Source organism: Tamandua tetradactyla, chromosome 7 (assembly GCF_023851605.1).
Source record: "Tamandua tetradactyla isolate mTamTet1 chromosome 7, mTamTet1.pri, whole genome shotgun sequence".
Classification (NCBI taxonomy): Eukaryota; Metazoa; Chordata; class Mammalia; order Pilosa; family Myrmecophagidae; genus Tamandua; species Tamandua tetradactyla.
This window is the reverse complement of record NC_135333.1, coordinates 72497952-72523776: the sequence shown is the minus strand read 5'-3', so window position 1 is coordinate 72523776 and position 25825 is coordinate 72497952. Positions and strand designations below refer to the sequence as shown.

General features: G+C 36.6%; 1 protein-coding gene across 1 annotated transcript in view; it reads left to right on the top strand.

Annotated features, from left to right (window-relative positions):
• Nucleotides 1-13788: 13788 nt before the first annotated feature.
• The window catches only part of CLEC1A (C-type lectin domain family 1 member A), a 23296-nt gene continuing 11259 nt past the window's right edge, over nt 13789-25825 (top strand). The window contains exons 1-3 of the mRNA XM_077170014.1: nt 13789-13954; nt 19678-19823; nt 22365-22635. Coding sequence (XP_077026129.1) covers nt 13912-13954; nt 19678-19823; nt 22365-22481 — 306 coding nt within the window. The 5' untranslated portion in view covers nt 13789-13911 and the 3' untranslated portion in view covers nt 22482-22635. The remainder of the gene's footprint in view (nt 13955-19677; nt 19824-22364; nt 22636-25825) is intronic.

The following is a 25825-nucleotide window of genomic DNA, read 5'->3' as shown; positions in this document are numbered from 1 at the left end:
ACAAAATTGCTCTAGGTTACCCCAGGCATGCTATACCTGAATTGCTGACATAGGTTGATAACACAGTTTACCTGGAAATGTACATGGAATCAAAGAGGAAACATTCACATTTTCCAAGAGACAGAAGAAAAAGATACAGCTGCTAACTTGAACTGCTTATGTCCAAAGGGTGAATTCAAGATGAGTAATGGCATAATAGAATAAACACTTATCTATTCAAGGACAATCATTTTCTTTAGCCTGGGCTATTACAACAATTTTCATAGTAGTCTCCCAGGCTCTACATTTTTTACTTCCAGAGTCCATTTTCAAACATAGCAGTCAGGAAGAGTCTGTTAAAATTGCAATCAAGTCACTCTCTTTCAAGTTTCCAATTATCTTAGAATATATATAGACACACACATACACACATATTATATATATATATATATTTACAGTTGTCTATAAACCCTACATGTCCATGCCTTCTTCACCTCTTTGAGCTCATCTACCTCTTTCCTCCTTGCTCATTCCACTCAGAACCTGGATTTTCTATTATTTCTCAGCCATACCAGGCATTGCACCTCAAAGCCCTTGTGCTTCCTATTTCCAGTATGTGGAAGCTTTTTACCCCAGTTTCTTGCAAGGTCTACTCTCTTACCTCTTATCCTTTTGCAAGTCTTTGCACAAATGTTACCTTTTTAGTTAGGCCTACTTTGATGACCCCACTTTAAGTTACCAGTCCTCCTTCCCAACATTCCCAATTTCTCTGACCCTGCCCAATTTTTGTCATAGAATTCATTATAGTCTAACATATTCTACTATTTACTTTCTTATTTTCTTATTGCATATCACCTGCCTTCCTCCATAGAATGAGTGCTTTAAAAGATCAGAGTTTTGTCTTTTACTAATATGTCCCCCAATCTGAGAACTAGTTGTCACACAGTAGGTGCTCAAAAGACTTTTTGTTGTTGTTATGGAAAGTCAATGTTCTAGTTTGCTAGTTGCTGGAATGCAATATACCAGAATCAGAATGGCTTTTTAAAAGGGGAATTTAATAAGCTGCTAGTTTACAGTTCTAAGGCTGAGAAAATGTCTGATTAAAACAAGTCTATAGAAATGTCCAGTCAAAGGCATCCAGGGAAAGATACCTTGGTTCAAGGAGGCCAGTGAAGTTCAGGGTTTCTCTCTCATGGAAGGGCACATGGTGAACACAGTCAGGGCTTCTCTCTCATCTGGTAAGGCACATGGCAAACACAGCGTCATCTGCTAGCTTTCTCTCCTGGCTTCCTGTTTCATAAAGTTCCCTGGGAGACATTTTCCTTCTTCATCTCCAAAGGCCGCTGGCTGGTGGACTCTGCTTCTCGTGGCTATGTCGTTCTGCTCTGCTCTCTCTGAATCTCCTGTTCTCCAAAACATTTCCTCTTTTATAGGACTCCAATAAACCAATCAAGACCCACCCAAATGTGTGGAGACATGTCATCATCTAATCCGGTTTAACAACCACTCTTGACTAAATCACATCATCCAGGGAGATGATCTGATTACTGTTTCAAATGTACAGTATTGAATAGGGAGTATTCTACCTTTATGAAATGGGATTTTGATTAAAACATGGCTTTTCTAGGGGCCATACTTCCTTTCAAACCAGCACAGTCAGTATTTAAGGAAAAATAATGTAAATCATAATGTAAGTTTTTTTACAAAAATTATCAAGGATCTAATTGAATAACAGGAGTTTGGTAGATCATTCTAATTGCTAACTACTAGAATCATAATTAGTATCACCTCCAAGAGACAGTTCCTTGGGCCCCAGTAGCGCAACTACTAATATTCTCTTTCTGTTTCACTCTCATATATGCTTCCTTTAGTTTCCCCTTCAAAATTGCTACTGCTCTTTTCTCTTCAATAAAATTCTGTTATCTCAGCCCAATTCAAAAGATGAAACAATTTTTGATTTCTTACTTCTACAAGGCACTATGGAAGAGGAATGTCTCTCTATTTTGATTTTATTCAGAATTTGCTGATGAACAACACAGAGTTTATAACACCAAATTAATCCACAATGTAAACTTCTTGATAGATCCCAGTTGGCCTTGGCTGCCCAACCCGTGTCTTCCATGCTCCTTAAAATTTGGCATACTTGCTTTAACCCAGCTGTCATCACACATCTAGAAAAGTGTTGGCAGAGGAATATAATTCTACTGTAACAATTCAGGAAGGATTTTTGGACATTATCTAAAATAAGCTCCTAATTTCCTTTTCATCTTAGGAAATTTAGACGCAAATAATGAACAGATTCCCCAAAGTCACAAGGCAGTTTGTTAATAATAGCTCTAAAAATTCTGAGTCCTAGTAAAATGTATAATTCCTTGTGATCATGATATACCAAGTATGCTATAAAATTTTAAGTCAAGTCCAGATGATGTCAGAAGAAAGATAGTTGAATTGATAACAGGAAAGAAGTTTAAAGTTAATTCTGTTACTAACTGTGACTTTGTCTCAATCATTTCACTTAGCTGGGCATCAATCTCCCTTTTATTTATTTATTTATTTATTTTAGTTAAAATGAGAGTGGAATTGGTTAGATGCCCTCAAAGAACTCTTTAGTGCTGATATTCTTTAGTGCTGATATTCCATGCATATTATGCTTTACACTATGCCTTTGGAGAAAGGAAGAGGCTAGGTCCCGTAGTCTCTCCTCTTTTCACACAGGCACAAAGAGGGTAAGCTTGACCTCAGTGACACCTGGGTGATACATGTCCCTGTGATGGATTTGCACTCCTCAGAGTCTAGAGAAACCACCTTGCTATTGTTAAGTCTTGGCCTCCTTTACACTGTAGTTAGACAGGAAGTACAAACAGATGAATGAATGCGATCTAGAAGGGCAACCCTCAATAACTGCTCAGGCAGAGACCGCCCAAACAGAAAGCCCTTGTTACTTCCCCTCAGCCTGACCAATTTGGCATTCAGAGTCTGTGCTCACAGGACAGGGGCTGGGCCTCTCTAGGCAGGAATTGTAGTCAGAGGCTTCCCTGCTACTTGCTGGGAGAAAAGAACCTTGGGAATGCCTTTCAGTGCCTTGGGTCCTGGAGAATCTCACAGGAGCCAAGTGGCTAGGGGTAATCTGACCACCTCGCTGCCTTGCCCCCCAGGAGTATGGATGCAGGCCAAGTACAGCTATATGGGAGACATGCTGGAAGAAGATGGGGGCACCACCTGAGCCTGCCTTCTTGAGCCTCTACTCAACCTGGCCGTAAGTGCCCCAGCGTGAGGTACTGTGTCCTTGGGGCCCAAATGCATGCTTGAGGAATGCACGGGAGGATGAGCTACCCCTCCCAGGAATGTACACGCTGGAAGGAAGAGAGAAAACATTTTTATGCTTTACAGTCACTGCCTAACTGTGCTCTCCACAACTTGTGGCATATATTCATATTTAAAATATGAATATGTAGCCACGCAGATGTTTGTGTTTTTTGAGATTTTATTGCTGGTTTAGTGATTTGTATTTGAGGGCATGTTGATTTTTCCATGTAAGAACAGCATGCAAAGATGAGAGTGTTTGTGTGCGCAATTAAAGCAAAGTCCAGCCCCTGCCCACCTTACTTTCGAGGCCAGGCTTGTTTATATTTATCATTTACGTCTGGAAATTTAGATTCCAAACACTACCTGAATACTGGTTTTGAACTCAAAGTTTTAGAGGGAAATTTCCAAATAGACGCAATTAGGCTGATACTTTGCAAAGTATTAAGCACTTTGCTGATCTGTGTGTTAAAGGTACGAGATCTTGGATAAGGTTGGAGAGTAGATGGGGAGGTGGAGCGAGATAGAACATGAACTGCAACATCTGGCAACCTCTTTGTAAGAAGAAGGAATTAAAATAGTTGGAGTGGAGATGTCAAAATATCTTAGAGGCAAACATCTGGAAATAGTTACCTTACCCTTTATGGATATCTTGTTTTTTCTTGTGCTGATACAACTATTTAGGGGAATGTCATTATAGAAATCTCATTATTTTTCGTTAGATAGTGCTGATATAATTTTGGCAATGTGAAGAATTCAGTATAAACATTATGGTGTAGTGCAATTATGACAGAACCATTTTGATTTTTTACTTTAGAATTAATAAAGATGTATCATATATATTCATCTGTTTATTTTCTAGATTTCAAATTTTAATGTAATATTTATTCTCATGTTAAAAAATATCAAACAATTCAGATGATAGGAAGTAAAAATGAAGGACAGCACCCTGAAAACTTTAACCACAAATTTGTCTGTTTAGGTTGGTCCATGTTAGGTTATGCTTGTTGCAAGGGCTGAAGTTATAATACCAAATATATGATTCTGTTTATCAAGAAATTTAAGTCTAATCCATTCTCAACTAAGCAATGTCTGATAGGGTGCTATGATAGAAGTATGTGCCTGATACCACTGAGAGCTTGGTAGCTTCTATCTGGTCATGGTGGAGGTGGTTTAGAAGTTTACAGAGGGAATGTTAAATGAATTGAGTTGATTTTAAAGTGTTCCTTATAATATGACAGCAGTAACTGGAGGGGTTGAAGGTGATGGGGCCACTATAGACAGAAAGATACATGAGAAGCAAGCCAGGGAGGGTTTAAGCTACCTTTGTGCTTTCAAAAAATTATGAATGCTTTGTTATGGCTGATGTGTAGATTGGAGGAGGGAAGGCTTGATAAGAGGTATATCTGAAAAGGTAAGGAGGGTTTTCAATACAATACCAAGGTATTTTGAGTCTATCTGGTAGATAAAATAAGGGCACTGAGAGCTTTTCAACAGGGTCTATCAATCCATTTTGTGCTTTTAGAAGACCATCTTGGCTGCAATGAGGAGGATGAATTGAAGGATTGTGAAACTGGCTGTGCTGACCTAGCTTTTTGCGCTCATTAAGGGATGAGATTAGAAGAACCTGGACTAAGGTAGCATGGTGGATATGAGGAGAAGAAACTGACAAGTAAGATATTGAGGTGGTAGAGTCTAAAGTGTTAGTGATTAGTTACATGTGAGAAGGCAAGGGAAGGGAGACTATAGATGGACTAGTTTCTGTCTAATGTTATGTAGATGGTGCTACATGAACTGAGATAGAAATTATAGGCGGAATAGCAAAAATAATAAATTCAAGTTGAGTTTGAGGTGCCTGAGGGAGGAGAGACTTGCAATAGTGTTGTCCAAAGACGCATGTATGATACTACAGGCTGTGAGCAACAGATATGTAGGAATTATCACCATTTAGATAGTAATTAAAACTCACAAAAATGAGTGAGATCACTGAGAGAGAACGTAAAGTGAAAAGACGAAAGAAGAATTTTTTGTCAGAAGAGTCAGAAGGGAAGAGAAACAATCTTGGGAGACCCCAGAGAGGAATGAGAGCAAAACTCATCTCAGAAGCCAGGAAATAATAATTTTGAGAGTAGTGGAAAAGTCAATAAATTGACTAATGCAATTTAAAAATAATAAATAATATTATTTATAAATAGCAGAGAGTTTAAGTAAGAGGAACACTAAAAATCTGTTTGGTAATAAGGAGGAAAATAGATTATTGGTAATTTTTGATAGCAGTTTGAAACGGGAACAGATGCATAAGTAGTAAAATAAGCAATTTAAGTCATTTTATTAATTATTTATTTATCTTTTGAGGAGCTTGGCTTTAAAGAAAAAAGATTAAGAGTTACTGTTAAGGCATTACAGGGTTGTGGGAGATTTTGATTCAGTTGTAGCTTGGAAAAAAAGTACAGGTGAAGCACTTCACATTAACGATAATGGAGAGAAAATGAATGAACTAATGTGACAAAATTTCCGCCAAGACTAATTGTGATCCTATTAAAAGAACATGAGAAACTACTTGGGTTAAAAAAAAAAATCCTCTTATGAATGATTTTCCCTCATTCATTTCAAGTGCCAATATTTTTAAGTTTTTCTATCTGCACTTTTCCAACTAGAACATAAACTCCTCATTCTAGACTCATGGCATGGCACGTCTATTTGATTCAATAAGTCTTTAGAATCCACCTACTAAGTACCAAGCATATGGTAGACACTAAGGAGACCCTGTTTTTGAGGTGCTTATAGGAGTAGAAGGAGTAATCTAAACCAATGGTAATAATAAAATGCTATTTAGTGCTATTGGAGATGTATAAGGGCACAGAAGCAAATAGGAAATAGTTACTGACTGTGGTTAGTCATGTGGAGGGAACATTTGATCTGGATGTTCAAGGCTAAGTCCAAGTTTCCTAGAGAAATATGGGCCACTGTGTTACCTTTCCAGAACAAGGACCACCTGCGCAGAGATAAAAACCGAGGCAAGCAATAGTATTTTGCACATGTAAAGGATGCAGCATTTTAAGAGGGAAAGTTAAGAAAAAGAGTTGAGGGCGGGCCGTGGTGGCTCAGCGGGCAAGAGTGCTTGCCTGCCATGTCGGAGGACCCCGGTTCAATTCCCGGCCCCAGCCCATGTAAAAAAAAAAAAAAAACAAACAAGCAAAATATAATAAAACAAGAAAATGCTTAAAGATGTTTCCCTTTCTTCCTCCCTTCCTTCCTTCCATCCTTCCTTCCTTCTCTGTCTTTCCTTCCCTTCCTCCCTCTCTCTTAAAAAAAAAAAAAAAAGAAAAAGAGTTGAGGGAAAGAATGAAGTACAATTTTGGATTGACTTTTAGATCTGCATGAGATAATTTGGGGCATCATCAGCTGGGAAGGCTGCTGAAGTGAGAAATGTTAAGTCATCAAGGAAAGGATGTGTGAGAGTGATCTGGCCAGATAAGGCTAAAACATAGGATATGCAGGGCCTTACACAGCACACTAAGAAGCTTTGCCTTAAAGCTGACAGGGCTTAGGAAACTCTTTCCTTAAAAAAAAAATGGAGGTATGATTAAATTTATACTTTTGAAAGTGGAACCTGGTGGTAGCGTAGAGAATGATGTAAGGTGGCTGTCTCTGAGCCGTTTCACACCAAGGAAGTGAACATTGGCAGTGCTAAGGCACTAGGGGCTTTCTATAATTTATTTTGGAGGCTTCCAAAAGAGACTATAATATAGGGGTAAATGTTAGTCTGATATTTTTAAGGAAGATAGTCAAATGATTAGAAATTTTAGCTCTAGAATCAGAGGACTTGGGTAACACTTCTGGCTCTATCGCTTAGCATGTGTATAAACCTAAGCAAATGAATTACTACTTTGCGCTTCAGTTTTCTTATCTAAATAAAGATTAAAAATAGTTCCCTGCTTATATGATTGTGGGGAGATTCAAATGGAATATTACAGCATGCGTAACACCCTCAGTAAGTATTATTAGCAGCGGTTGTTTGTCCGTGTTGAAATATCTAAACCCTCTGGGTTTAGTTACCCACCTAGAAAATGGGAATAACAATCATAACTACCTCATAGTGTGTTTGGAGGATGGATGAGAAAATTCTTATAAGGTATTTAGGCCAATAAATTAAAAAGTTAGCAATTATTATAAATAGTAGTTATTTTTTTCAGAAATAAACCCCCTTGATTAGGATATAAAATTGGGACTCACCTAAATTTTACTTGAAAGCAAAAACATAATTGAATTTCTAATTTCTGCAATTTGGAAACTCAATGATAGTCTAGAAAGAGTTAATAAGTTCTTAGATATATGCCCTTTTGAGATAAGCAGGATAATACCCGATTACATTTAGAGAACATCAAAAGAGCAATTATTTGAACTAGACTTTTATGAGAAAGGAAACCTGCATCTTCAAGCTCACAGACAAGCACCCTCAACCCTTTGAATGCTGAGTGGTCTTTCATGAAGAGATAAATAAGTGCTGCAAGGGAAAATTAAGGCAACAAAGGTAAGGTGCTGAAAAGAAAACATTTAACATTTTAAAAATATCCAAAAGCCAGATATGGACCAGGAATATTTCATGATTGAAAAGTGTTAAAAGTACAGTGATCTACAAGAACACTTAAACTTTTTTTTTTTTTTTTTAATATGCCCCTTGCATCCAGAGCACCCTCTGAATCCTGGTACGTAGGAAAGCATACAGCGTGAGATGTGAAATTCAAAAACAGAAGCATGGTAATCTAATGCTGGCTCTAGCTTGTGACAGGGCGTTGTACAAATTCTTTTTCTCTGTGTCTTTTCCAACTTTTAAGACCTTTCTATTTCAGAGGCATAGTGATAGACTGTATTTGGTAATATTTGTTTCATTCGTTGCAGGCCCTGGGCATGGAAAAAGTACAAATACTCCCTCTCTGATTACTGATGTAGCGTTAACTGCTCAACTATGGTAACTTGCTTTATCTACAAAGTTTCATACAACTGCAAAAGAATTTGAATTCAAAATTTGACCCTGGCAATGCAGTGTATTATAGTATGATTACAGAGAGAGGGTTCAGGAAAAGGATGTTTTCCCTCTCTACATATCTTGTTATTCCGCAAGGATGTTTATGTCATTCCTAGGCCTGCCCACACCTCTTTGTTAAACATGCCTCAGGAGACTACATACGGGTTTTCTTCCACAAAACAAAACCGTGATAAAGCCTAGGCAGGCTGAAGCACCTCCCAAGCTGCTTATTTTGTGAAAAATCTGTCTTCTTCTAGGCTGGGAGTAGTCTCTAGAGAAAGACTTCATTGTGACCTGTGGCACTGGGAATAAAATTTAGGAACATTAGACCTACAATTAGGAAAGAAAAAAACAAACAAAAATACAACTAGAGGGAAAAACAGCATCAAAGAAAAGAAGGGAAACTTTTAACGTCATAGACCTTCTCTCATGGATGCCTGCCTTAGAAGCTACTAGAAATACGATTTTTCTGGGTCTTCAGGTGAAACACGGTAGTGAAGAGGTGATTGTGGGGATAGAGTGAGAGAAAGAGACAGGCTAGTGCCAGGGTAGAAAAATCTCTAAATGTAAAAATTTGTTCAGGGAAAAATGATTCCTTGGAAATGAACTTGAAAACCCTTGATCCTTTGGCATTAGACCTACCACACTTCTTTATTTTCTTATACTAGAGGCAACCTCAGAAAAGATCATATGTTGGTTCCTTTTTACAGATATAATTATTATTGAATAATGTTCTAATGCCTCAAAGTTCAGGCCCTCACTTCACAGTAAGGATTTAAATTCATTCTTTTTGGTTTTGGGGCTGAAAATCAGAAGCTTTCCTCCCCCAGAGATTATGCAAGGGAAAGCAGATTTTTTAGGGATAAATAATTCAGTTGAATTTCATGGTTCTTCTTTTTTGCTTTATTATTATTCAAATTTTGTTGAGGAATATATTAATGATAAAAAAGGGCAGAATCCAGGTTATTATGCATTTGAGATGTATATTAATTCAAATAGGCTTGAAGAGAGATAGACAGGCATTTAACAAAGATATAAATGACGAACAGGTTCATTCACTCATTCATTCATTTAACATTTATTGGGCTCCTATCATAATTTAAATCTAGTTCTAGCTGCTGAGCTACACTAATAACTAAACAAACAATCATCTTTTCCACTAAGAAGCTTACATTCTACTAGGGGAAGACAAATACAAACCAAAAGTAATTAGTAAGACTGACAATGTATTTAATGGCAGTAAGAGCTTGGTTAAATTTGGGGGGCTATAAAGAAGTTAACAAAAATTACTTAGGGTTTTGAAGATGTTTATCCAAAGCTACATTCCATCTCTGATCTTAGGAGCCAAGGGTTAAAACAGAATTTGCTGCAGAATTTGTTGGGAGCAGCTGACATCAGGCTGGTGGCGGCAGTAAACTGTGGAGATTATTATCTGCTTTCTGTAGAACAGTCTGAGAGGAAGAGAATGTTTACCCCAAATGGTTACGTTATGTATGAAGGAAGAGAGCACCGAAAGATAAGCACTCTGTTCCCTCAGGAAATGCATGCATGTCTTGTGTCACCCTGCAGTATATAAGCAGGATCTGGTTAAGAATAAAGTTGTCTGTTGTTTGTTATGGCTGATCTTCAGACCCCCTTATCCCGTCTTTCTTTCTTTCTTATCATTCCCTAATATCCTTCGAGCTCCATACCATAGGAAGCAATATCTGATCTTGTTCTTTTTAGTTCTGTTGACTTGTGATACCCTTAGGGCCAATGCTATAAGAAACAATCCATTTCCAGGAAAATTTAGACCAAACCGTAAAACTAACTGAAGGAAACACACAGGGGAAAGCAAATCACTCTCAGATTTGTTCCTGATAGAGAATCTCACACAGGCCAGTGTATAAAAACCAGTGTGGCTAGGAGATGTATTTGGCTGAGTCTGCCATCTGTGACAAATGTTGCTGAAAAGGCAATAGATTTAAAAAATTAAACTGTAAGGTTTTAGATAACCCTCTGTTTATCTTTAAAACTTATGTAATTTAAGTAACCCAAATCTTTCATAATTCCGTGACTCATTCTTTTATGTATTTGAATACTTATTCAGTCTCATGCGTCAGGCACTATTTTCAGTCCTAGAAATACATTGGTAAATACATTTGGTAAAGTTTGGCAAGGCCACTGCTTTAATGGAATGTACATCTCCCACCAAACACACACACAACAAAAAAGACAAAAGCTAAGAAAACGTCTCACCTAGTAACTTTATTTAAAGGCATATTCATGATAAGGTGATGTACTAGAGATGACTCATAAGACTTTTTCAAGGATATCCCATTAAACGAAAAGCTGAGTAACATAAGCAGCCTGCCAATAATCGATCTAAGAATCAGTTAATGGAGAGGTAGAGGTAGAGCCAATACAAAAATGCTAAGACAGACACAATCCTGTTCGGATCGAAGATAAAGCAGAAGACCATGTAAGTAAGGCCTTTGAGTGAGTAAAATTGGTTCAGAAAGGCATAAAAAAAAACTAGTCAAGGTTGGGATTTAAAGAAAGAGTCCTGTAGGATTTTATTCTCAGTGCAATAAGGACAGTGGACATTTTAAAATTGGAAAGTAGCATAATAAGCTTTCCGTTTTTTAAAATGAGAAATTAATGTTTTTGTGAAAGGGGATTTGGATTTTATTCTAAATACAATGGAAGGCACTGGGAGATGATTATGAAGAGAAAATGAGAGCTATATTTTATAATATGTTAATATATCTTTTCGGTGATTTTTATTTATTTCCTTTGTTAAATTAGAAATCTCAGAGCCCAGTGATCATATTTTGCATTTCAATATTGCCTTCTTCTCCATTTAGAAGTAATATTTGCTCAAAAGCTCTGAAACCACTCCCTACTGAGGAGAGGATCTTGTCAGAGAGTTGGTAAATTTACGTCTCTCAGTCTTTGTGCTGGAATCTGACGTTAGGTTATTGAAGGGGAACTCACAGTTCATCCAGAGAACAGAGTTGGTACATGGTAGTTTCATTTTAATCACAATTCTAGAAGTCTCACTGGGTGAGGGGCCCTCCTGACTCCCAGTGGTGTCTCTGCAAGAACCCCGGGCAAATCTGTGGGGGTGTGGGCAAGGAAAGGATACAGGCCACAGCGTTTTTTATTATTTAACTTCTGCAAAAAGTGGGATAGCTTAAATGCGTCCATGAGAAATTGATGACCATGTTTCTTTGGAGATACATACATCAAATGATTGAAGAAACAAAAGCCTCACAAAAGAAGGATTTCCAACAACAAAACCTCAAAGAGAAATGGTAAAATGATCTTTCCCCATTACTCATGGGCAGTTTGCTTTTTAAAAGAAGCATATATGAAATTTGGGGAGCTTTTCACAAAAGCAACAGCAAATTTATTCTCTCTCTTCTTTGGTAATGTGAAAAATTGTTTCTTGATAAAGGTCAGGGAGTCTCAGGGCCAGTCTCAGGCACTTTGGTGGGAGCCTTTTGTACTCTAATTTCGACAGAAGGCAATTTACATGAAATTTCTGACCTTTTTGAAAAATATCAGTGATTAAAGACTTGGTCTTATTCTCTTTATATTGAATGGGTAAGATATAAACCAAGTATCTTCCCTCTGCACAACCCTTCCAAGCCATCCATACCAAAAGCAAAAGCAGCTGTAAAGTTCATGATAATGCATAAGTTGATTCACTGCAAAGCTGGGTTTGGGGGATATGCAGTAAGGACGGGGCTTGAGAAAGAATCCAGCTGTGATAAGCGACATTCGGCCTTGGATGGAAGGAAAGTCCGCTACCCCTTGCTCACCATTGTCCTGCATAATTTATTCCTGGCCAGAACCAACTCCTCTGACTTGTTTGCTGCTGACTTAAACCCAAGAGGAAGAAAAAGCCAAACGTTAATTTCTCTGTCGTTCCCCGCAGACCACCGGGATCCACCTCCATCACAGCGTCCAGCGGCCCTGGCCCTGCTGACCTCGTGCTCCGGGTGCTGCTGATTGGCGTGGCGGCCCTGGGGCTGGTATGTAAGTCTGCGCCCTGACCTGGGGAGGGAGCCTGGTTCCAAGGTTTGTCTAGGATGAGAGATATTTGCTGTGGATTGTTCTTAATTTAATTCTGGGGCCTGAGGGTAATTCAATGCACCTTATCCTAACGATATCTCTTTAAAGGATTAGTAGTGGATGATGCATTAAATACCGCAGTTCTTTGCCACCTGGAATTATGCATTGTGTTTTGAGATAAGAAGGGTTTTGCTCGTTTAAAATAATGCTGATATTTAAAATCCACAATTTTTAAAAAATGAATTCATGTTTTAGCCTGTTCACATTCCACAAAAGAGCAGAGCAATAGCTGCTTTTGCTTTTGGTATGGATGGCTTGGAAGGGTTGTGCAGAGGGAAGATACTTGATTTATATCTTACCCATTCAATATAAAGGGAATAAGACCAAGTCTTTAATCACTGATATTTTTCAAAAAGGTCAGAAAGTTAAACAAGTATTTGCAGAAATTTGTGAAAATCAAATAAGAAAGAATATGTGTTAAAGTATTTATTTTGTTTTTTTTTAAAATTCAAACTATTAAGGACAAGTTCAAAATTTAAAATGGTTGCAAGTGACTGTGTTTCATCAGATTGAGACCCTACAGAAAATTTTCCTGCTGATGAAGGTGATTCAAGGATAAAAATCACAATGAAAGAGCAGGTTTTAATGTCAAAAATGGATTTTTATAGGTAATTTTAGAGCTTTTGTTGATGATCTTAAATTTTAAAATTAAAAACATACATATACATACATATGCAACTACATTATGTATATGTGGTACATGTATATATTTCCTGTTATTTCTTCCTGACCCCAAATTTTTAAATTAATTTTGATATATCTACTGTTTTGCAACCACATCCTTTTTAAGGATATAAAGAAGCTCTCATGATTCAAGAAGGATTTCTTTACTTAGATTTAGATATCTGAGGTTCAAAACCAAGTGTTGAAATTTTCTAGTCAAGTGATATTAAGAAAGTTACTTGTTCTCACTGAACCCAGTTGCAAACTTGTAATAGAGAAATGACAATAATGGCTAATTAAGGACTCAATGAGACAACATCTGGTACATTGTCAATACTCAATGTAATGATCAATGAATACATGTATTATTTATTTTAGATTGAATAATGGTTTGAGAACATACACAAAAACATTTATTGAGCACTAAATATGGTTGAGGAATTTATTTCTATAGGTAAGAACTGTTGTTACGACTCCACATTTTCAGATGAAGAAACAGATTTAGAGAAATTAATTTGTCTAAGGTCATGCAATTTAATATGTGCTGGAGACCAAATGTGAATATAAGTGTCAGCAGACCTCAGAGTCTGAGATCTTAAACAATGCAGTGTTCCATATTCTCTTTATGTGGAAAGTAGAAATTAAGAAATAGTCTGTCTGCTCTGACGTGGTGACTTGCTTTAGTTTTTCAGTAGTTCCAGCTCTCCAATGCTCAACAAGGCAGCATCTCTCAAAAGGAAGAAAGATTGGGGAATCTCTCCAGACAGCTGCAGTCTTTTCAAGAACAGAACAGGAAGCTTACAGAAACTCTGCAGCACATGGCTGAAAAACTCTGTCGTGAGCTCTACAATAAAACTGGAGGTAAGCAAATCCTGATATTGAACTTCCCTCTGTCTTCAGGATATTGGTCTGTGGAACAATTAGCTGAAATTGCCACAGCTGGAAACCACATATTCTTAAACTAATTACCTGGCAAAATCAATAAAGAATTTTTTGATTCTTACTCTTGTGAAGCTTATGTAGGTAGCAGAGAAGCTTAACCTACCTATAGGTATGCTTAAGAGTTACTTCTGGAGGACCTCTTTTGTTACTCAGATGTGGCCTCACTCTCTTTAAGCCCAACTCTGTTAGCAAATTCATTGCTCTCCCCCACTATGTGGAACTTGATGTCCAGGGGTGAAAGTTCCTCTGATAGCATGGGAGGTGGCTCCCAGGAATGAGTCCAGTCCTGGAACCATGAGATCAACAATTCCATCCTGACGAAATGGGAAAAAAGAAGTGTACCTAAAAAGTATCAGTGGCTGAGAGAGTTCAAATAGAGTCGAGAGGCTACTCAGGAGGTCACTCTTACACAAGCTTCAGTTAGACATTGCTACCTATCATAACTAGCCAAACCCCAACCAAAACCATTCCAACCTATTCTAAAGAACACTTAAGGCAATATATAAGATACTACAAAGGTTCCATGCACTAGGGGAACTTTCCAAAAACCTACAACCAGATGGGTCCCTAGACCAGATAAGTCCTGAAACCTAGAGGGCCCAGCCTCTCCAGAACATCAGCTAGTTCCATTTCGCTTTCCTGTATTATTGACAGCCCTTTCCAACATGAAAAAGTTATGATGGCCATAGCCCAAAAGAGTGGGATGGAAAGATCAAAGGTGATGGTAGAGTTATACAGAGAAGATAGAGTTTAACAAACCGAATTGATTGCTGAATCATTAAATCGATATTTCTTTTAGTCTCCAATATCTTAGAGCAGCCAGGAATAAAAACCTAAAATTGTTGAGTTGTAACCCATACCAAACTCTGAAATCTGTTCTACAACTGATTGTTGTGTTGTGCTTTGAAATTTATTGCTTTTTTGTATATATGTTGTTTTTCACAAAAAAGAAAAAAAAAGTCAATTGTGATGACAAAAAAATTATTTATTCCTTCTAGTCTCCTATATCCTGGGGCAGCTAGAAGGAAAAATCTGAGAGGCTGGATTCCAGACTCTGGAATCTATCTACTTGTTAATAGAGTGTTACTACTTGTTGAAGAGTGTTCTGAAGATAATCATTTTTTTCTTTCCTTGCTTTATATATATGTAATATTGTACAATAAAAAAAGTTAAAAAAAAGGAATTTGGATATCACAATCATTATCAGTTATAGGGATCATGTAGTCAAGATATATCTGTGTTATAAAGCCTGAAGAGATTCTTCAAATCTAGGCATTTAAAACCATAAAAACAATGAAGAAGAACCAAAATAACAGTACAAGTAAATAAAATACAGGATTACTTTTCAATTTACCTTATCACACAGAGATCTAAATATAGTGTACATTTCATGATATGGTTATAGATCCTTCCCAATGGAGAAGTTAAGAAACTCATAACAATCATTCTCAAATTTTGTGAATCGATTGTAACAAATGTGCTGTACTAATGTGTGGTATTAATAATAGGTGGGAACATACGTGAACTCTGTATTTTCTGCAGGATTCTTCTGTAAACCTATAATACCTCTAATAAAAAAAATAGCAATCATATAGGGATCAGGTAAAAAATGCAGTAAACCTGAATCAAATCCCAGTTATTTAAATTCGGTGTGATGGCTGGATGCCAAACATCTGCATTTGAATACAGCCCATCCCGGATGACAATGCCAGTGGAGGGTGGCCCATGCTTTCATAAACATTACTGGAGAAGGCTGGAGCCTCACCTCAGTCCTTATGTCATCAATTTTTGGGTTTTCTGATGATCTTCTCTATTCAAGTCAGCCTACCCCTCTGCTCTCTGTCATGCATAGAGTGGGAAGCTATCCATATTTTCAGGTTTCCACATTTTATTTATCAATTTGGAGCTCTGAGATAGGACCAAGTCTCCTACTCTTTTATGCACTTAGCACTCTCCAGCCTAACCAGACACCCTGGTTTCATGGCTACCCAATAAATGATATCCATAGTCATACTGCCATTTCTCTGAGTGACTGTATTAATTCCCATGTGTCTAATGACTTCACTGGCCACAATTTTCTTTCTTCCTTTTGTTTTCTGACTGCATAGCATACATTTTGTGCTTTTTTGGGTGCAATATCATCACAAAGATGCTCTGGAAACACCATCTAGCTGTGTAAAAACAAATAAAAAATAAAACATAATTGGTTTAGGTATAAAGTCTGTATGCAAATATATTAATGATGTTGCTTGAATCATATAAATTTTAACATATTTTGGGTTAGTTGTCAGCTTTTTTTTGCTGCTTTCCATTTCTTACATTCCACTTACCTACTAATCTGTCTATCCATCCACCCACCATCCACTCAGCAAGTAATTATAGAGTGCCTACTCTGCAGACCATATAAAACACACAAGGATTTCTTCCATCGTGGACTTCGTTTTGAAGTGTGTGTGAAGTAAATAAATGTTTACAAACATAAAATAAGGTGACTGATTTTCCCAGTTTGCTCAAGACTTTCTCAGTTTTAGCACTGAAATCAGATGTTCTGGGAAACTCTAGGTCCCAGGCATACAGTAATGCTTGGACAACCTAAATATTGTACATGAGAAAAAAATTAATACTATAAGAAATAAAGGTAGACAGGGCAAATGTGATCAGGAATTCAGGAGTGGTGGGTTGATATTTAAATAGGGATGTCATGAATCCCTAATTAAAAATATAACATGGAAGCAAAACCTTGAAGAATTAGAAGTGTTAGTCATGTAGATATATGGAGGAAGAACAGGGCAGGTAGAGGAAACAGGACATGCAGGGGTTCTAAAATGTGAGTGGTGTCTGATATTCAAGGAATAACAAAGAGCCGGTGTGCCAAGTGCATGGAAGATTAATGGGAATTTAAGTAGAGATTAGGTAAATCTCTGAGGGACATTTTAAGGGATTGGGTTTCTTTTGAGCAAAATGAGGATTCATTACACCATCTTTAGCAGAGGAAGTATAAGATCTAACATGAGTTTCATAATTCTGTAACTATGTTGAAGACACAGCAGTCAGTGAGGGATTAAAACAGAAAAATCAGTTAAGGGAAGCTGTTGCAGTAATTCAGGAGAAAGATGAGTGCCCCAAACTAGAATAATGACAGTGGAGATGAAATATGCAGTGGAATAAAAAACATAAGCATCAAGTATCCCTCTAGAGTTTTTGAGCAAAGCAACGGAAAACACAGAGATATAGTCAGATTAAATAAGAAAGAATTCTGTGGCTATGAGTGGAAAGATTAGGAACCAGGAATGTTGTTTTTGACATGTTTAATTTGAGATGTAATTGAGATAAAATATAGATACAATTAGGCAGCTGGATATATAGCTCTAGAGTTTAGAAATAAGGTATCAGCCAGAAATATAAACTAATTTATATAAATATAAATATAAAGTGATTTATACTTCTTGTTTCCAAAGCACAGGGGAAAAAGGAGAAACAGAAACAGAAAGAACTGAAGAGAGAAAGAAGGGGAATTATCCGGACATTTTTGGGTGACCTCTTTTCATAGAGTTAGGAAACTGAGGGCCTTCCCTGAAGGTGTCAGCCTTGAAAGTGTGACCCTTCTTGCTTTCTTGATCCTAAACTCCCATCTAAGAATAATATATCCTGAAAAAAAAAACTTTTGCACACTATATCATTTGCATAAGTAGGTGAAGAGAGTTGCTAGAAAGTGGCCTATGTTCAGTTCAGGGATTCAGTAGTAAATTTCTGTAATTATCTGCAGCTACAGAATGAACAAAACATCTTAGGGCGGCCCATGCATAAGATCTTTTATGTCTAAAATATGCATTTTTCTCTTAATTCTCTTTTGCTTCTATAAGATTGTTTTTGTCCATAGGGAAACTAATTTCTTTTGACATTTATTCCATTGTTTCCCAATTGTTTAATAACATTATACCAAAAGTCTCTTTAGTTAGGTAAAAAGGTCTCTCTCTCTCTAGTTCTTTACTGAAATGGTATTTTTATATAAGGCCCTTCCCTCAGACTTTAGTCTCTCTCCTTTCAATCTATTTGTTCTTTTGCTTCCCCTATACACTCACTGAAAATTTCAGTTTCCATCAATCCCTTTATAAATCTGGAACTTTATTTTTACATGAGCATCCAGATAATCACTTGTTCGTTGTGAAAATTACGGGTATTTAAGAAAACATTATAATTGGAAATGAAAGTAAGGTATTCATCAATGTACTGCACTAAGAGTTCAGTGGCAAGGTTCATATCTATCTACTGAAATCATAGCAGACATTACTAAAGAAGAAAGATTCCTCTTCCTGCTCAGTTTAGAAGCAGCACTATAATCCTTTTCAGTAAAGAACTCCAAGCAGGTATTGCCAGTCCATCTAAGTTAACAGCATCAATCAAATCAGAAGCTAGCATTTATTGAATGCTTTATATATGTGTACGTCACCATGCTAATTATACTCTTTATACTTTACCTTATTTATTCCTTACAGCAGTCCTCTTAGGTTTATAAACATTGTTCCCACTCTTGATCAGGAAGTTGCAGGAAGTCTAAAACTTCTTTCATTAGTCCGTAAATCTATCCAGGTTCATTGTTTTACTTGTGGCAGAATTCTGGGGCAAGCTCTGGTGCAATGTCTGAGAGAATTCAAAAGCTAGTGAACCCCATAGCAATGTGGGAGTCTCATGTCATGACAAAGATGAATCTCCTAAATTATTCACTCATTTAAACTTTTTTGGCATTATTAAATATTTCCAATATATCAAAATATAAGCATCAGTATAACACTCATCTGTGCATTGATCACTCAGATTTTAACGCTAGTTTTTTAACACTTCTATTTTTAAAATAAAGAAATCATTATGAATTTCATTACCATTAAAGTTTCCACCCACATAGTCACAAGGGACTCAGTTATAGTTTTCTAACTCTGAAAGGTCTAAGGCCATGTCCCCACAGGGGTGTTAAAACTGTGGTTCTCAGGACTTAATTCCTGCATTTGAAACCACAACATATGTGGTCTATCTCATTCTCAGTCTGCGAATTTATTTCTTTGGCCTTAATGTTCATTTCAGCTTGTGACACAGAGATATTTATCATTATAATTTCAAGCTTTGCTCAGTATTTAATTTTTTTCTAAAATTTTATTTTGTGCTTAGAGTAGGAAAAGGGCCCATACCATGTTGGTCCATATTGTATCTTTTAAAACCCTTTTTACTATTCTATAAGAAGGTTTTACAAAAAAATAAAATATAGAGACTTCACTTGTTCTTAAATGCAGTGCATGGTGAGCACATGAATATATAAAAATCTGTTTGTGGAACGGAATATCCTGTAGGCTAAATTACCTAAGCAAGGGTCAAGTAAATTCCTATCATTCATTATTGGAACTCAAACCCCATGTAAGCAGCTGGCAAATCAGTTTTACCTTCTACTTTTACATTCACCACCAATTACATTTCTTGGCATATAGTAGAAAGTATTTGTAGTTGTCATTGACTGGGCAATTAAATAGTAAAGAGAAAGGGTATCAATTATTTCTTCAGTCATCAAAGTACTATCTAATTTCAAGAAAAACAAAGCTGCAGATTCAGGTAATGAAGAACTTATTAAATGTGGTTTCTTTCTAATAACACAGATGCAGCCTTTTGCCCAGAAAAATGGAAGTGGCATGGGAACAAATGCTATCAATTCTATAAAGAGAGCAAAAGTTGGCAGGGTTGTGAGTATTTCTGCATTGCTGAGAACTCTACCATGCTGAAGATAAATACACTAGAAGTGCTGGTAAGATTCTGAGGCTTTGCCATTATTTGAGGATTCTCATTTATAAGCCTTTAGAAGAGCTAGGTAAGAAGATTCTAAGAATTCAAGGATATTAGTCCTCAGATTCCCCCACTTATTTCAGTTAAGGCCTAAATCTTATTCTCATTATTTTGAATGATCCCCTGAAGCATCTTGAAAGGAATTCTCTTTTCCACAGATACTCTTAAATATATGAGAAATATCTCTTCAAACTCCCCATCAGTCAGGGATCATACAAAAGGTGTCTTAATTTCTTACCTTTTAGTTTGAGTAAGAAGGCACCTATATGGATACCAGGTCAGAAAGAAGAAAACAGTACTTCAGGCTTTTCTATTGTAGAAATGACCAAGTCTTTAAGTGAAAATATTATATTTAATTGAGCTATACCATAAGTTCCAAACATATACCTAGACGTTTAGCCAAGATGGGTCAAGGCAAATACATGAAAGAAACTATAAATTGACAAATATTGAGTAAGTTAATGCATATGTATATATGTGAGAAATATTTATCTTATACTGAATTTTATAACTATTAAAATCATACTGATTATTGCGTTTGTATTTAATTCCTCAAGCAGTACAACAATTACTTATCATTGTATCCCTAAACTTAACAGAGGGCCTGACACAGAATAGGTCATCAATGATAAGTTATTTAATTGAATTTAATGCCTATCTCATTATGCAGACTCTAATCCCTTTTATGTACAGCTTAATTTCTATCCACTGTGATGAATGAACTTCTGCACCGTCTCTCATCTACTAAAATCATCTATTTCCCCCTCTCCTGATGGCTTCATTTAACAATGAAAGGAGGCAATTTCTCTGCCTAAGACAATATGCCCTGTTACAAATCCTCTTAATTTTTCTTATTCTCTTTGTTTCCTCTGCCTCCATCACATGCTGAGGACTCAGCTGTATAAATTAACTTTACTACATACAGAGGTAAGAAATTTGATTGTGAAGGCCATAGGGTTATTTTTACTCATGCACTTCATATCTTTGTATATATTTGAATAATCATTTTCATGCTTTATTTTTATGCTTTTAATTTGAAGAGCCCTTGAATTGGAAACAGTTTCAACTACAGTTCTTTGGACATGCCCATTCTATTACTATTGTTTAGTAAGAATTTCATTTATATTCCCAATTATCTCATTGAGTTAATGTGTCATTCATTATTTGAGGGACTGAGGACACAAAAATGAATACAACTAAATGCATGTCCTTAAACAGCACATAGTATGGTGGAAAGAAAAGATGCACAAATGGTTACTTATAATAACGTTAGATAATTTTATGTTAAAGATTTTAGGTGGTTGAAGTGAGATTACATGGAAGGGAATACTAACAGCTTCAAATCTGCAATATGGGTATTAGAAAAGGAATTATGTATATGACTATACAATACATGTAAATAAATATATATATACACACATACAAATATAGGTAGAGATAGATATATGTATATATATGTACATATATATGAAATATTTTTAGATTTTTCTGAGATATTAATCATCCTCCCCAATTTTTCCTTTTTCTCTTTTCTCAGATAAAGTCACCTCCTTATTCCTACATTTTCCCTGCCATATTCTTCAACTTTCACTCCACATCTCCTTGTAAATCTACCTCCCTCATTTTTAAAATCATTCTTAGGGTTTAATCTTGTGCCTTGAAAATAAGAGATCATCTATAAATATTGGTTTCTGTGATTTTTGGTTTCAGAATATCAGTATATATTCCGTGCTTACTACGACAAAATAAGTACTTTAACTTGGACACATTTCTAACTGACCTCAGCACGGACACATTTTCTTTTAAGTGTATATAAGTGAATTTGACATTGGTGGCAGGGTCCATGCGTTTATTCTCATAGACAAAGAGCTGGCCAGCCCTACACATTTTTGTATAGTTAAGTTTTAACATCTCTAAAGCTAAAGGTTTTCTTGCATGCCTTTCACAGGAGTTTGCCATGCCTGAGAGTTACTCTGAGTTTTTCTACTCTTATTGGACAGGGCTATTCCGCAGTGGTAGTAGCATGACTTGGCTGTGGATAAATGGAGCCCCCTAATCCTCTGACCTGTAAACCTTCAGAACATTTTATGAGAAAATGTTTAGTAGGAGATGTATAAAATATGGTGTTTGTTCTTGGTGTCTTATAAACCAGTGAGGGAGACAGATACACAGAAAATTAGTAAATATCAGGAATGATGCTCTGGCTGTTTTCAGAACTGTGTATTTTTGGACCTGAAGTCAGTAAGAACATAATGAGGGGTCTGGGATTCACCTTGAATGGGAGATATCTCATTAATAGAAGGAGAGGGGAAAGAGAAGAGAGGGAGAAAGGAAGGGAGGGAAGAAGGGGGGTGCTGAAAAGAAATCATTTTGAGATCCTATTTTGCAGTAAAATCCTTCTGGGTATCTATTCTGTAATAATATTACCCTTGGTAGACTCCTTTTTACTTCTGGGTATTTTAAAAAATACTTTGTGATTAAATGAACTGTTCTCCTTTTTAAGATTTGGGATTGTGGTAGACTTCACCAGCCAAAGGACCAGGGACTGTGTGATCATCCTCAATGGGAAGCCTTTCTCAAAGGACTGCAGAGAGCTAAGGCGGTGTATGTGAAAAGGTGACAGCGATGGTGAGCCCGGGATGGTTCCATTAGCACCCTGCAGCCAATACGTGGAGGCAATCAAAGCTACAACTGCCAACAAAAGGGTTGAGCCAAGAGATATTGAGACATTGAGAAGTGGAAAACAAACAGAAAAGTTGATCTCTCTGACTAAGGTTGGTTGCCCTGTTTCCTGTTCAAGATTACCAACTGCCTGAGCCTGGGTTCATGCACGTATTTACCAGTTTTGAAGAAGCTCTTCTTCTGTGCCTCCAAGCAAGCCCCAGAAACCCATAAAGTTGCAATATACCACCATGACAAAGCAAACTTCCTTAATGTCTTCTTCCTCAGCATCTAAATCATCTCCCTGTTTCATATCTTCCTTAATATATGGAGAAATGAGGACTTTCCTGAAGTAAACAAATGTGAAGTAACATCATTTTCCCCAATAGTCAAGTAGTCTATGAGTCTATTAAGTACACAACTAATTCTTTTCATTTTTTTGTTTCAGTCCATACTTTTCCCTTCACATTCACTCTATGCGACGTTCACGGCTTGCTTCCCAGTTGGGATATCTCCCTTTATTAGAATCTTAACATACCTCCTCAAGTTCATTTAAGACTCCAACACTTACCTCCTTTCTCTAGGAAGTTGCCCCAGGAAATAAATATTCTCAATTTAGTTCTATATCAGAACAACTCACCTATGTTCCCTTCAGAGAGATTGAAGACCAGAATAAAAGGCATCTGTTACCTACACCTGTAGTAGTTCGTTTCAAGTTCCTCCTTTCTTCTATTTGATTCATGTTTATGCCTTTCAGGTACTAAATATTTGATAATAATAAATAAATATAATGCAAAGCATGTGTGATTTGAGAATGGTTTGCAATTTGGTAGAAACGTCAGTGTAGACATAGTCTTCAGAATTTGGTAGCAATTAATATTTTGCTTCTTTGCACCTTTCTGAGAGTTTGTGGGGACTCTACAAGAGTTCTGATTTATTTGATTATTTGGGGAAAATAAGAACTTCTCTGACATGAAGATGTGTTGTCTTCAAGAGAATGGTCTTAACACTGTACTTAAATGAGATCTTTTGAGGCAAGCTAATGACCTCAACACATGACTAAGATGAAAAAATTGAGCTGCAAGGGGGAAAATTACTTCCAGTCTCAGGGATTGTGACAGAGAGACTTTGCCATCTGGATAGCCAGCTTCTTGACTAGGCACTTCTTCCTCAGGAAGATGATATGCATGAACATGACAGGTCATTGCAAATGGCACTATCAGAACCACTGTGCTCAGGGATGCATAGATAAATCAATTTTAGGAGTATAGCACTAGAAAGGATCGTCTCTCAGAAGTCTTTATTTTTCAGCAGTGGAAATTGGGGAGCTTAAGATTTATTTTCAGTAAACATCTATCTCATGGTGCAATGACAGCATAAATAGGATAAAGAGAATACGTTTGTGTTCATTTTCATAGACCTGGATCATACATCAATAGCTATCTACAGGTTTCTCCCTTGAGAACTTTCCTTACAATTTTCTATTGGTTACCTTGAAAATTTCTTCAGGTTGAACAAATCTTTTGTTGATTTGTTGTGCAGTGCAAAGAGAACTGCATTTGTTGTCAGTAAATGGGAATTTAAACCTCTCTGATTTACTTACTGGTCAAATCATTTTACCCAACTGAGCTAATTTCATTTAGCATAAAGTGGAAATATTTATAATTTCTTCAAAGTGTTTCCATTAGTGGAAATGAGATAAATGTAGAATCATTTTCATAGTTTATAATGCAAAATGAGATATAAGAAATATTAAGACAGTGATTCATTTTCAAATGTAGGGGAGCACAAACATACATAAGCCACCTTCTTTAGAGACCTGTGCTCATGAGCAAATTGTATAGTGGCACCTGTATTGGGGAACTATAATATTACAAGATATTTTCTAAGATGAGTGAAGCTATTCAATGAATGTGGTTAATATAATAGGCATGTGACAAGAAATGAGGCTTAAACCTTTTATAAGAAATTGTTACTTAAGCCTCGCTGCATGCAGAAAGAAAATATGATTAATATGGGAAAGTCAAATGGCTTGGGGACTATGTTGTAAAATAAGAATTTAGCACTCATTTAAGTTTGGCCTCTGGCATGCTATGTAATAGCAGGCTAATTCAGGGGTGGATGACAAGTATCCCTTCAAATGTCAACTGCTTGGAAGAATTCAGCTGCCTGGAGAGTAAGCGCTGAATAGCATTCTCTCTTCAGATCTAGGGAAGGTCTTTAAATGGTGAAGAAGGAAAAAGTAGCATTTATTTGACACATTTGTCATTCTTGAGTTATTTCCCCCCATCTTTGCCTTCCATTTCCTCATCTGTATAACCACAATATCGATCACAATATAAGCAAATATTTCAAAGGAACATAAAAGGAGTATCATCCCACAAATATTTCATTGTTGTTGTTATAAGAGTACTAAATAATCATAAAATGAACTTAGAAATTCAATTTACTGAGAGCAATTCTCAGTTGAGACTCAGGGCAGCACCACATGAGTTAGTGTGATAGGATGAGAAATTTTTCTCTTCTAGGCTTATATGTTTAGCAGGTAATTCTGAAGAAATAACAGTCCTCCAGTCGAGGAGCTTGGCCTTTCTTGGTACAGCTGAGTTCCCCAGGGGACACAACGAGCTATTTCTTTTCCTGAGGATATTGAACCAACTCTCAGGATTTATCATCAGGAAACAGATCTTGAACCCTGTAATAGCAGGAAGTGTGAGAAGGGTGTTTGAGAACTTTTACTTTGGGAATATGAGCATATTATGAACTGAGGACAAGAGTCAAGTTGGTTATTTGAGGGCTGGCCTGATGTTTGAGAGTTAAATGCTCTTTAAAGGAATTCTTGTAAGTTTTGTTGAACACAAAAGGAATGCAATATGACTTAAGGTGTCCTTGACTTCTTTTTACAAAGTTCGTTATGTGAATGGATTTATAGAAGCTGAAAATATTTACTATTCATATTCTCTCATTATTCTGATACATTTTTTTCTTTTACACGTTTAAAATACTTCAACCACATCAGATAACAAAATTTACCACTACCTTGAAAAAAGGTTTTGGTATGCAAGGCCAAAAGCAATATGCAGTTAAAAATCTCCCACCCATAACATCTGTTTGAAAAGCAGTATTTCCACTGAGGAAATTTGTAGAAGCTTAAGCCAGCTGGGCTGCAGATAAAATTCTGACTTGTAAATACTGCATCATATACTGAGGGGCACGACATCAGCTGAAGGATGTTTGCCTTTTGCTTCATTGTGCTTTTACTAGGAAGAATTATAAATGCTCCCTATCTTTCTTCTAAACATA